The 13843-nt window shown below is 41.9% G+C and overlaps 1 protein-coding gene across 2 annotated transcripts in view; it reads left to right on the top strand.

Moving 5' to 3' along the window:
• Positions 1-5396, top strand: part of LOC101733496 (cyclic AMP-responsive element-binding protein 3-like protein 3) — a 180331-nt gene extending 174935 nt beyond the window's left edge. For both annotated transcript variants that reach the window (XM_004919577.2, XM_004919576.3), the window contains exon 10: positions 3862-5396. In XM_004919577.2, coding sequence (XP_004919634.2) covers positions 3862-4202 — 341 coding nt within the window. In that variant the 3' untranslated portion in view covers positions 4203-5396. The remainder of the gene's footprint in view (positions 1-3861) is intronic.
• Positions 5397-13843: the final 8447 nt, after the last annotated feature.

Below are 13843 nucleotides of genomic sequence, written 5' to 3'. Positions count from 1 at the left end.
CAGTACTGATACAATTTAAAGTTTACACAAAGGTAAGCCATCAAAGCAGCCAGACAGGTGGGGGGCCACACAGAGAGGGGTCGGGGCCACCAGTTGGACAGAACTGATCTAGCAGATCCAGAAAGTACATCTACCCCACAGGCTAGAACACAAAGGTCTTGACTTTCTCCCATCTGGATTACAGTGACCCCAAGAAGTGAAAGGGCAGTGATCCAGACTAGATAACATCACGGCTATCTCTATAACATTCTCCACAATATTCCACAAGTGCCATCACTTGACAAAAGAACCTCATCAGATCTGGTGCCTGCTATTCCCTTTGATTCTTCAGAAAAGACCTCTACTTGAGGACTATTTATGCTGATCATCTTAATACTCCCCAGAGAGATTAGATGCAACTAGTCCTCTGGGGAAGCTCTATAATACTACATTCAGAGCCCTACTCTTTGCATGTGACTTACATAACTCATGACCATGGCCATGCTCTATGCCCTCATTACCGAGTGTAAAGATTTAAAGGTTATATCTGTTCTTTGGTTTTGGTTTAAATCAATGGCCACTGTTTTTGAGGCTGTTTTATCTAATTTCTTACTTGTTAGTTTGCCTTATTGATACATAATTTTTCTTTTAACACCGTTTTTGTACAGAAATCTCTTTTCTGTATAGGCTTGTCCAGATCAACAATAAAAGGCTGAATGTTGAGATCCTGTCCTGGGGGCTCAACTGAACAAACACATCACCCCATTATATAATATGGCTAAGGTAATTTTATGTTAATGTAATGTTAATGGGGGCTTAATTCCCCTATGAAGAGGGCCCTGGCTCTATGGGAACTTATGACTTTGGGGGTCAACATAGTCTTTCTCCAAGAGATTGACCACAAAAACAGAGGAGAATTTACAACAAAACTTCTATATGGCCCTTTCTATAGACAGTGATAAATTGTCTCCTGTCCTGTGACCACGACCAAAAATTAGGGAGACCTGGCCAAAAAATTCAAAGACTTAATGCAAACTCCTTGATTGCTGTATGGAGAGTCCAACACCCTCAAGCCTGATAATTTACATATTTCTCACCTCCTCACTAGTCATATTCAAGGATAGGGATTTTTTTTCATACTCTCGGCTTTGCACAATGAAACACCCAACTGCTATCCATATGATTTCATGCTCCCATTGAAATATACCTGTACCCACTGGTCCAGCCTAAATGGGCCAATGCTTGGAGACTAAATAAGATCCCAACTACAGATTCAATTACAGGAATATTTTCATTTAACAAACATTGGAACATTATTAGAGGTCCATAAGGGCATTATCAGAGGTCAATGTATAAACCCTCAAATCCAGATTAAAACGAGCTAAACAGCATAACATTCAAGAAACAAAGGCAGCCCTAAAGCAGTCCCTGCACCACAAAAACTGAATAAAGTATTACAGCTACGGAATGTCCTAAAAACACAGCAGGCTGAGAAAACCCTAAGGTGGAACAAGCAAATTCACTACGAAAAAGGTCAACTGTGCACTTACTATGTTAGCCGTAAACTTAAAGAGCGTAAAGTTTTCTTGGGTGTTAAAAGAACTCCCCACTCAGAAAACCCCTGGACTGAATGGCCTTCAGTACTCTTATGGAGAGTCCAACACCCTCAAGCTTATAAAGATATTCTGATTCCACATTTACTTAAATGCACAATGACTTTCTGGACGGGCAATATGTCCCAGCTACTTTCCTGGAATCCTATATTTCTCTGATACCAAAAGAGGGGAAGAATCATATATTAAATACTAATTACTGATCTATATCACTCTTGAACTCAGACTATAAGATTTTCATTAAAATTCTAGCTCTCAGGATCACCATCATTCTCCCTAAAATTATCAACCAGGACCAGGTTGGGTTATACCAGGTTGCAGGGCAATAAAGAATCTACCTTAATGCTTCTATAAGGGTTGGATGCCAAAAGGCATTTGGCCTGGTTTGAAACCATGTCAACAGCCAAAGACTACGGAGGCTTAGCAGTTCCTGATATATATCATTACTACCCCACTGCCCAAAATATGTTTTGAGATGGTTATCCCCAAACCCAATGACTGGGTGGAAATTGAGAGATTACAAACCTCCATACCAACCCCAGCCCAGATGTGGTCACCAAAAAGATACCATATAAAAAATACTTTTTTGGATACCACACACCATCCTTGCTCTCTCAGCTGTTCCCAACTTCTGCTTCAGTAACTGCTGTGTGTATGAACTGGGACTATGTAGCAGACTATGTAACAGACTTTACCTTCTGAAAGGGATGTCTTACATTTATGTAATGTTTTTCTTTGTTGTTCTTCATTGCTATCTGTTTTTTGTTGTATTTCGAGTTACATGTATGATGTGTATTGAAACCCAATAAAAAGTTATTTAAAAAAAAAGAAACAGAGTATTATATCTTAAAGGGATTTTGTCATGATTTTTATGGTGCAATTTTTATTTCTAAATGACACTGTTTACATAGCAAATATGCTATTATTGAACCAAAAAATGCATTATTTGTAGTTGTAATATTGGTGTGTAGGCAGCCAAATCAGTGCATTGTGTTTCATTCTGAGCTTTCAGAAGCCAGTGCTTACACATTAGAAACACTTTCAGTTAAGCTATAGTTTCTCCTACTTTTCTGATATCTGCCACTTTTAGCAATACAGGTGTTAGGTAGCTGCTATCTTGCTACCTTCCCAATGTTCTGCTGATCAGCTGCTGGGGGGGAAGGGAGGGGGTTGATATAATTCCAACCTGGAGAGCCACAGTAAAGAGTGACTGAAGTTTATCAGAGCGCAAATCCCATGGCCGTGGCATCCTGGGAAATGAAGACCATGGCTATCCCCACATGAAATTTCAAAATTGAATATACAAAAATCTGTTTGCTCTTTTAAAAAAATGTATTTTAATGCAGAATTCTGCTGGAAAAGCTCTATTATCTGATGTGTTTTGTAAAAAACATGTTTTTCCCAGTATTCCTTTAATGTACCAAGATAAAACATAGTGAATATGAATGGCAGGAATCTTCAGTTTGATGCACAGTATACTGTGTGCAGTATGTACAGACTCCAAAATGAAATTAGTGCATAGTTGCTGACACTGGCAACTGCAATATAAGCAACCTGTATGTGCATTATCTTAGTAGCTTTTTGGAACGTACACTTTCTGACAAACCCAACATGAGCAGATATATCTAGTGGTTTTTATGACATTTTTGAAAATTGTCTCAAAGCTTCCTGTGGTAACTGTCCTGGGCTCCTTAAAGGAACCAACATGTACTGGGGGATAAGAGCAGTGAAATCGAGCAGAACAGAGGAATACAGAAGCTTAAAAGATATAATGAGAATGTTATACTATCCTAGAACACACTTTGGATACAGGTGAGATAATGTGGGCAGCAACATTAAGGATGCATTGCAATGGATGGGTATGAAAATCCGGGAGACCAGCTAGTAAGAAAATGTAGATGTGCATAAGATAAAAAAAGGAACAAAGTGGAAATTCATCACTGCCCTCTTACTAAACCAAGGCTATTTATAAGTGACATTTGCTTTTCTTATTTACAATCTGTATCATACCATAACAATATGTTCCCTTTAACTGGGTTAGTTATTACTAGGATGGTCACTAAAGTAATATACAGAGTAAACAGAGTATCTCTGTTTTATTTTCTGAAACTTAAGGTTATATTCTGTGAAATTAACTCTGTGCTTTAATATAGTTTTTATGTTATGTTCACTCATTACAGTTATGTTTTGCTTGGTGTTTTGTCACAAGCAAACCACAAGACAATTATTGTTGTAATTATAATTTATGAAATATTTTCTTTGTGTACAGTGTTTTCCAGGTCTCTACATGACTCTCTCTCTTCAAGGGTAAACTATTTTCCGGCTGATACAGAAGGGACTACAGGTTGGGTGCAAAATGAGCACCAAGGACCAGCCACACAGTTGAGGATTCTAGGGAAGTACCTAACAGCATCACAAAGCAACTACACAAAGCCTTTGAGTGTGGAAAAATCACTTGATATAATCAACCACACTCTCCGTCTAAAAGGAGGAGTTATTGGTATAAAGCTGCAGCAGAGATTCTTTGTAGATGATAAGAAGTCACAAAGTGGCACTTTGAGAGATCAAGTTATAGGTAATGTTACCTGGAAGCAAGAAGGGGAGCTATGATCCAGAATCTTCTAAACACAAAGACGTATTGCAAAGAATATTTGACTGGAAGAGTGTCTGTCCAAATACTGATAAAACTTAGTTTTGGTAGATGGGGTATAATAATATATGGTGATTTATGATAAAAAGAAAAGTTCAGTGAAAGCATTAACACGGAGCACTTATGGTCAGATTAAAAAAAAAAATAACCATTATTCCTTCATATAAAAACATCAGATTCCCACAAACATAATATAAAACTATACTCTTAATGTGTTTCATGACACCATGCTACTTCCCTAGAAGTACTTTTTTTTTTTCTTTTTTTAAAATAATGGAACCATGACTCTAAAGAACACTGTCTCCACATCCTAGATAAATGACCAGTCAGTATTCTGACACCTCAAAAAAATTAAATATATTGACAGTCAGTGGGAACTTCAACCCTAGACACATTATATAAAGTGGAAGATGGTACCATGTAGCCATGAAGCCATGTACCAAAGAAAAGGCAATGTTCAAAGTGCAAAAAAGTTGCAATTCACATTTTTTTTTTCACTTTGTACACTGCATTCCAAAAAAATTTGCTTCAGGTCTCTGCACTCTGTTTGCCAGTGCTGTATTCATGAGGGCTGGAGACAGGGAACTTTGGGATTTTCAGACATGCTGAGATGCAGACCAAGCCTTGTACTTACCACCTGTACATGCTGATGCTGTGCACTGTGCCTTGCCAAGGATTTATCTGCTGTGAGGTGCAGTGCACAGCCAAACACAAGGCAGAAGTGTTTTCTCAATGAGCACTAAGGGCATGTGCTCCAGACAATCCCTTACAAAAATCAGGTTAAGTTTGAGTGGTTGCAAACATGCACTTCTGAAAATGCATGCACTGTCTGGTGGTAGATGTGAGAACAGCACCCAAATAGGAGGAAAAGCTCTGTGGTCAAACAGGCATACACCTGTAGTTACCTGAAACAACTTGCATTCTCAGTTCTCTGCATAGTCAGAAATGTAAGTCCTATTTTTGTGCCCATATTGGCAAGTCTATAATGCAGTTGACTCTACTTAGCAGGTGTTTGCACCTATGTTGGAATTCTTGTGAAAAAGACACGCGTGGGTAAAAAAAAAGTCCATCTTTGTTCTTGTTTTCGTAATCTGCATGTTCAATATATGTATGGTACTCTGTAAAAATGTATTAATAAAACACGGTAATCTGCATCTGATTAGTGCACTTTGTGAAAGAACCCTCATATCTTCTTAAATGTACTCTACTTCCTTACCCACAGAACCCTCTGAGGGTAAGGGTAATAACCCTTAAAGAGATACTGACACTAGAAATTAAACTTTATAATAACATTTTCTTTGCATGCTATTTATAATTTGCCTAGTATTTGCCTGATGCTTTTATATGATCTATCTCAGTGCTGTCCAACTGGCGGCCCCCCTCTGTGTGGCCCCCCACCAGTCTGGCTGCTTTGATGGCTTACCTTTGTGTAAGCTTTAAATTGTATCAGTACTGGCCCTCTGCATGGTTAACACCTCAGATTCAGGCTGTAAACTGTTGTTCACACCTTTTAATCCCTACATTGTTCATCCCCTGCATTGTTCACACCTCAGGCTCAGGCTGTAATCACCCACATTGTTCACACCTCAGACAGACTGTAGGAGTGGTAGAAACCCCAAAATAAACCCATGCACACTATAAAAAGAACATATACTGAGGTGGTACTGCAATTAAAAAGTTTTTTTTAATATATAGTAGGAGCAGTTGCAGCATTGTGTCACTGTAGGCTGCCTGTGTGTGCCATACACACAGGCAGGGTAGGGAAGGCAGAGTATGGCACACACAGGCAGGGTAGGGAAGGCAGAGTATGGCACACACAGGCAGGGTAGGGAAGGCAGAGTATGGCACACACAGGCAGGGTAGGGCAGGCAGAGTGTGGCGCACACAGGCAGGGTAGGGAAGGCAGAGTATGGCAAACATAGGCAGGGTAGGGAAGGCAGAGTATGGCAAACACAGGCAGGGTGGGGCAGGCAGAGTATGGCACACGCAGGCAGGGTAGGGAAGGTCATGCGATAACATGGGTATGGTTTCAACTGGGTGTGGTTTTAAAAAGGGGAGTGGTCAAAACTAGCTTCCATTATCGGCCCTCCACCACAGAAGCCGGAAAAATTCCAGCCCTCTGTGCCACAGAAGTTGGACAGCACTGATCTATCTGATCCTCCACATTAGTGCAGCAGTTGTCCGTGATAGCATTAGAAGCTATAACTGACAGGTTGAGAAGGGACAGTCAGACTGGCTAAACAGTTTAGGAAATTGAGGTAACATATTACAAGTAAGTTACACTTACAAAAGCAGAGCTATCAGTGAAAAAATATCAACATGATCTATACCTATTTTATGTACATTAATATTTTGAAGAGTATTTTTTGGTGTCAGTATCACTGAATTTAATACTTATTTTGGTGTAGTCATAGGGTGGTCAACTTGCTGAATTAACTCTCCTTTTAATATCTACAAATCTATTTATATATTCTGAAGAATAAATGTTACCACTACAATAAGCAAGGAATTCTTCCTCACTTTTTTTGTTTTGCCGCTTTTGTTATTTACACTAGAATGATGTTAGTAGTGGATTTATCCATATTCTGAACTAAAATTATGTTGTTATGTATGTATGTGTTATTATGTGCTGGGGGTTGCTGTGCTATCCCCAGGGGTTGAGGAGGCATATGAATTTAAAGGTATGTCTTAATATGACTTTATAAACTTCTTTCACATATTAATGAAGGGGGATATCCCTACAGTGAGCACCACCCATGTGGATTTTTGCTGCACTATCACCAATAATGTGGATATGGTCTTAAAAGCTCTTCTGATAACATGGGTGTGGTTTGAAGTGTGTGCAATTTAAAAAAGGGGAGTGGTCAAAACTGTCTTCCATTTCCAGCCCTCCACCATGTAGGCCAGAAACATTCTGGCCCTCGGTACCACAGAAGTTGGACAGCACTGATAGTATATAAAAGCGGATCTTAAAGGACAAGGAAAGTCTAAGTCACTTGGGGGTGCCAAAATTTTAGGCACCCCCAAGTGACTTAAATCGCTTACCTTGTAACAAGGAAGAAGGAAGCGATCGCTGCTACCCCGGGCTAGTGCTGTTCTCTCCGTACAGAGGCACCAGCCCGGGGTAAAAGGTAAGCGATTTAGGTCACTTGGGGGTGCCTAACATTTTGGCACCCCCAAGTGACTTAGACTTTCCTTCTCCTTTAACATGTATGGCCACCTTTATACCTTATGCCTGTTTTGTATTAAAATGAATGAATTGTTCATTCCATTTCAGTGAAATTTAAAAAAAAAAAAAAAATAGACTTTTAGGTAGCCCTAAAAGATTTTGCCCTAGAAAACAACTTAATCCACTTTAAAGCTGAAGGGTATGTATCCCTTTCTTGGCACAACTCTGCAGAAGTTGGATTACACTGACTTCTCTGGCCTGTTTTAAGTTTACAAGATGCATGAATTCCTCATTTGGATAATGGGAACTGGAATTTACAGTGCATTGCCTTCACCTTGTAACAGTGAGGAGCACAACTCCTTGGAAAAATAGAATAAGTATAACATGCAAACAGTAATAAACCCTGCTTTGGGAAACCCATGTGGTTTTAACCAAACCTGTGGCACAGTCTCTCTCAGGACACAGTCCTTGGTCCTCTCAGGACCACTCCTTCTGGAAATGCCCTTGCCCAGTTCAGTCTCTGGCAAAGTCCCTTTTCCCAAGAGCTCTTTAGTTCCCAGGTAGCACTACCTGCCCCAAAGTGCCTCTCTCTTGTTATAGGCAGTTGCTCCCACGTAGCTGGCACTTGAGAAACACCTGTCACTAACACAGGGGTTACACACCGGAGCCTTTCAATACTCTCCCTCAGATGGATCACTCACAGGGGACCTGTATGGTGGTAAAGGCATCCAACAGCAGCGTAGTGGATCTCTCTTTACAGGCTGGCACTTTAAATACTAAGCAGAGTTCCTCTCAGCCCTTTACACTCTCACTGCTTCTCTGGATGGTCTTTTTTTCTGGCTGAATAAAGCAGGATCTCCCTTTATAACCCACCCCTGATTTTTGGCTCCAAAGTCAGGCACTCCTTTTTTCCCAGACGTGCACTAGGGCTCTCAGCCAACCAAGTTTCTCTCCAGTCTGTAACTGGGCTAGATGAAAAACAGGGGGAAAAGTTCTCTGTTCACTTTCTGACCACCCACTGAGCAAAATCCCCAGAATTAATTTCAGAATAGAAAAAAACTCATCAATGTGCTTTGCTGATTAAAACAGTAAACTGCAAAAAGGCATAGGCCTTGCCTCTGACACATCTTCAAATTATCCAAAATCCAAAAATGAATAGGTGCACACCAGGATTTTCTAAGATAAAAAATTACTTTTATTTAATCATATTAAAATACAGGCCAATGTTTCGGTCTCCACCTAAGACCTTTATCAAGACATATATATGAACCTCTATAAGTTACTGACTGCACAGCGAGTGTGGGAGCTGCTAAGCGAGTGTTGCATGTGATCTAAGTGTTGCATGTGAATTAAGTGTTTAGCAGGCGTTAAAAACAAAAAGGCATTTGAAACTAAAAAGGCACTATACAAGGGATTGCACTCGGGAGACTGTAAGTACCCAGTAGCAATATGAGTTCCAGTATGATTGCTGGTGTTACTCAGTGTGTATCTTGTCGCATGCATGTGGTCCTGGAGCAGCAGTTCCATGCAGCATTTATTTGTGAGAGATGCAGATGGGTTTTCCTCTTGGAATCTGAGGGGGGAACTGGCAGCACTGAGGGCAGCTGCAAACATGGGGGAGAACAGGAGGCTCACTGAGCAACCACTGGCAGGAGCTGGTGTAGTGGGGGGGTGGAGAAGGGACAGTGGAGGTTAATGAGGGAGACAGGTTTGTAACAGTTGGGAAGTAGGGGACGCAAGGGTAGGGGGGCTGGTTCACAGCTTGTACAAACCAGCAGATTTGCCGCTTTAGGTGAAGATGCTGGGGAAGACAGCTCTGAGCTAGCATGTATGGAGCAGGCTGACTCTCAGAGCACCTTGGGAGACCGCACCTCTAATACAGGTGGGGGGAGTAGTGCTAGGAAGGGAAGGCAGGCTATAGTTGTAGGGGATTCAATTATTAGAAAGGTGGATAGGGTAATTTGTCGCAAAGACCCTACATGCCGAACTGTGTGTTGCTTGCCTGGTGCTAGGGTTCAGCATGTGGTGGAACGAGTGGACAAATTGTTGGGAGGGGCTGGGGAAGACCCGGCGGTCTTGGTACACATAGGTACCAATGACAAAGTTAGAGGAGGGGGGAAGTCCTCAAGAATGATTTTAAAAAGCTAGGCGAGAAATTGAGGGCAAGGACTTCAAAGGTAATTTTCTCAGAGATATTACCTGTGCCACGAGCAACGTTAAGAAGGCAGTGGGAGCTTAGGGACATTAATGCGTGGCTCAGAGATTGGTGCAGGGAGGAAGGCTTTGTGTTTCTCGAGAACTGGGCTGATTTCTCAATCGGCTTCAGGCTCTCTGCCAGGGATGGGCTGCACCTCAATGATGATGGGGCAGCTACTTTGGGGGAAAAGATGGCTAGAGGGTTGGAGGAGATTTTAAACTAGGAGTGGGGGGGGGGAGGGTGCAGCGGGTAATTCTGTGGTAGACAGGATAGATGAGGTAGTGGGCATAGTAAAGGAAAATGGGAGAGAAGACTTGCTTCGGGATACTGATAATGGCAGGGAGGCCCATAAGTTGTTTACACGTCATTCTCACGCCGGAACCAGTATTAAATGTATGTTTACCAATGCAAGGAGTCTGACTGGTAAAATGGGAGAGCTGGAGGTACTGGCGTTGGACCGGAAATATGATGTGATTGGCGTTGGGTTGAGTTTCTCACAGATAGTAAAGAATCTGCCAAACTAATTGTAGTAATGCTATAGACCCCCTAATGTAAGTGAGGAGGAGGAAGCTCAGCTCCTGTTGCAAATAGAAAAGGCTGCTAGTTTGGGGCAAGTGATAATAATGGGGGATTTTAATTATCCTGATATTGACTGGAGCCATAGTACTGCCAGGACAGTAAATGGGAACAAGTTTATAAACTTGCTGCATGACAACTTTATGTCACAGGTTGTTGAGGAGCCAACCAGGAACCATGCTATATTGGATCTAGTTAGTTACATAGTTACATAGTTACATAGGGTTGAAAAAAGACCATTGTCCATCAAGTTCAACCCATCCGAGTAAACCCAGCACACAACCTATACTAACCAATCTATACACTCACATACATAAACTATATATACAACCAGTAATACTAACTGTAGATATTAGTATCACAATAGCCTTGGATATTCTGCTTGTTCAAAAACTCATCCAGGATCTAGTGATCTCTAATGACCCAGAATGTATAGCAAATGTGCAAGTGGTTGAACCCCTGGCTAATAGTGACCATAATGTTATTTCATTTGATGTTTGGTGCAGGAAACAAATTTACACTGGGGCAACAAAGACACTGAATTTTAGGTGCACTCATTAGCACTCATCAGGCAATGTCTATGGGCAACTGACTGCACTCAGACCAAAGGGGGCTGAATAATTACGCACACCCCACTTTGCAGTTATTTATTTGTAAAAAATGTTTGGAATCATGTATGATTTTCGTTCCACTTCTAATGGGCATGTCCCCATATCGCTAATGTCAGTACAAATGCTCTGTGATGGCCTCAGAGGTTGTCTAAGAGAATATTGGGAGCAACAATACCATGAAGTCCAAAGAACACACCAGACAGGTCAGGGACAGACAGATCTGTCTCTACTAGAGACAGATTGATACAGTATAAAACCTTTCATCACCTGTATATCACACTATCAAGGTTGCACCAGATGGGCCGTACCCCAACAGATCAGTGCCCGAGATGTGCAGCCAGCCCTGCTAACTTTTTTCATATGATCTGGGCATGTCCCCATATCGCTAATGTCAGTACAAATGCTCTGTGACGGCCTCAGAGGTTGTCTAAGAGAATATTGGGAGCAACAACACCATGAAGTCCAAAGAACACACCAGACAGGTCAGGGATAAAGACAGATTGATACAGTATAAAACCTTTCATCACCTGTATATCACACTATCAAGGTTGCACCAGATGGGCCGTACCCCAACAGATCAGTGCCCGAGATGTGCAGCCAGCCCTGCTAACTTTTTTCATATGATCTGGGCGTGTCCCCATATCGCTAATGTCAGTACAAATGCTCTGTGACGGCCTCAGAGGTTGTCTAAGAGAATATTGGGAGCAACAACACCATGAAGTCCAAAGAACACACCAGACAGGTCAGGGATAAAGTTATTGAGAAATTTAAAGTATGGCACAACTGTAAACCTACCAAGACAAGGCCGTTCACCTAAACTCACAGGCCGAACAAGGAGAGCGCTGATCAGAAATGCAGCCAAGAGGCCCATGGTGACTCTGGACGAGCTGCAGAGATCTACAGCTCAGGTGGGGGAATCTGTCCATCTGTCTGTCTTTTGCAGACTCCAAGAGGTTTTCTTCCAAGATTGCCCTGTATTTGGCTCCATCCATCTTCCCATCAACTCTGACCAGCTTCCCTGTCCCTGCTGAAGAGAAGCACCCCCAGAGCATGATGCTGCCACCACCATATTTGACAGTGGGGATGGTGTGTTCAGAGTGATGTGCAGTGTTAGTTTTCCGCCACACATAGCGTTTTGCATTTTGGCCAAAAAGTTCCATTTTGGTCTCATCTGACCAGAGTATCTTCTTCCACATGTTTGCTGTGTCCCCCACATGACTTGTGGCAAACTGCAAATGGGACTTCTTATGGTTTTCTGTTAACAATGGCTTTCTTCTTGCCACTCTTCCATAAAGGCCAACTTTGTGCAGTGCACGACTAATAGTTATTAGTCGTGCACTGCACAAAGTTGGCCTTTATGGAAGAGTGGCAAGAAGAAAGCCATTGTTAACAGAAAACCATAAGAAGTCCCATTTGCAGTTTGCCACAAGCCATGTGGGGGACACAGCAAACATGTGGAAGAAGATACTCTGGTCAGATGAGACCAAAATGGAACTTTTTGGCCAAAATGCAAAACGCTATGTGTGGCGGAAAACTAACACTGCACATCACTCTGAACACACCATCCCCACTGTCAAATATGGTGGTGGCAGCATCATGCTCTGGGGGTGCTTCTCTTCAGCAGGGACAGGGAAGCTGGTCAGAGTTGATGGGAAGATGGATGGAGCCAAATACAGGGCAATCTTGGAAGAAAACCTCTTGGAGTCTGCAAAAGACTTGAGACTGGGGCGGAGGTTCACCTTCCAGCAGGACAACGACCGTAAACATAAAGCCAGGGCAACAATGGAATGGTTTAAAACAAAACATATCCATGTGTTAGAATGGCCCAGTCAAAGTCCAGACCTAAATCCAATCGAGAATCTGTGGCAAGATCTGAAAACTGCTGTTCACAAACGCTGTCCATCTAATCTGACTGAGCTGGAGCTGTTTTGCAAAGAAGAATGGGCAAGGATTTCAGTCTCTAGATGTGCAAAGCTGGTAGAGACATACCCTAAAAGACTGGCAGCTGTAATTGCAGCAAAAGGTGCTTCTACAAAGTATTGACTCAGGGGGCTGAATGCACACCCCACTTTGCCGTTATTTATTTGTAAAAAATGTTTAGAATCATGTATGATTTTCGTTCCACTTCTCACGTGTACACCACTTTGTATTGGTCTTTCACGTGGAATTCCAATAAAATTGATTCATGTTTGTGGCTGTAATGTGACAAAATGTGGAAAAGTTCAAGGGGGCCGAATACTTTTGCAAGCCACTGTAAGTCAGAGGGGACAGTAGCTGCGTTAAATGAATATAAACACTATAACAAGTGTTGTAAAACAGCAATCCGGATGACTAACCCCAAAAAGTTTTTTAAGTATATTAATAGTAAAAAGATGCAGGTTGAGGGTGTGGCCCCATTGAGTTATTTTACTATAACTCAATGGGGCCACTGTAATATGGTTACAGCGGATACAGAAAAGGCAGATGTGCTTAACCAGTTCTTTTCTTCTGTGTATACAGTAGAAGAGCCAGAGTGCCAAGTCCCACCCAATAGCTGCACTGTTGCCTCAGCTCCAACTACACTGTGGTTGACACAAGATAAATGTAAACAAGGCACCTGGGCCAGATGGAATACACCCTCGGGTACTGCTTTTTATGATGAGGTAAGTAAGAAGCTGGACAGTGGGGATGCAGTAGATATAATCTATTTGGATTTTGCCAAAGCATTTGATACCGTTCCCCACAAACGACTGCTTTCTAAACTAAGGTCTATTGGTCTTAGTGAAGTCGTTTGCACATGGAGAGAAAACTGGCTACAGGATCAGGTACAGAGGGTGGTTGTTAACGGTACATTCTCTACTTGGAGTAAGGTTCTCAGGGGGATCCCTCAGGGTTCTGTTCTGGGCCCACTTTTGTTTAACTTGTTAATAAATGACTTAGGGGAGGGTATTATAAGTAATGTATCAGTGTTTGCAGATGACACAAAACTCTAGTAATCCAGCAAAGCTTACCTCAAATCTATACCAAAACTTACTCTCAGCAGGCCCCAAACCCTTTAACTCGGCACAA

Source organism: Xenopus tropicalis, chromosome 1, assembly GCF_000004195.4.
Source record: "Xenopus tropicalis strain Nigerian chromosome 1, UCB_Xtro_10.0, whole genome shotgun sequence".
In the NCBI taxonomy this organism is placed as follows: Eukaryota; Metazoa; Chordata; class Amphibia; order Anura; family Pipidae; genus Xenopus; species Xenopus tropicalis.
The sequence above is the reverse complement of the archived record's forward strand: the minus strand, read 5'-3'. Positions and strand labels throughout refer to the sequence as shown.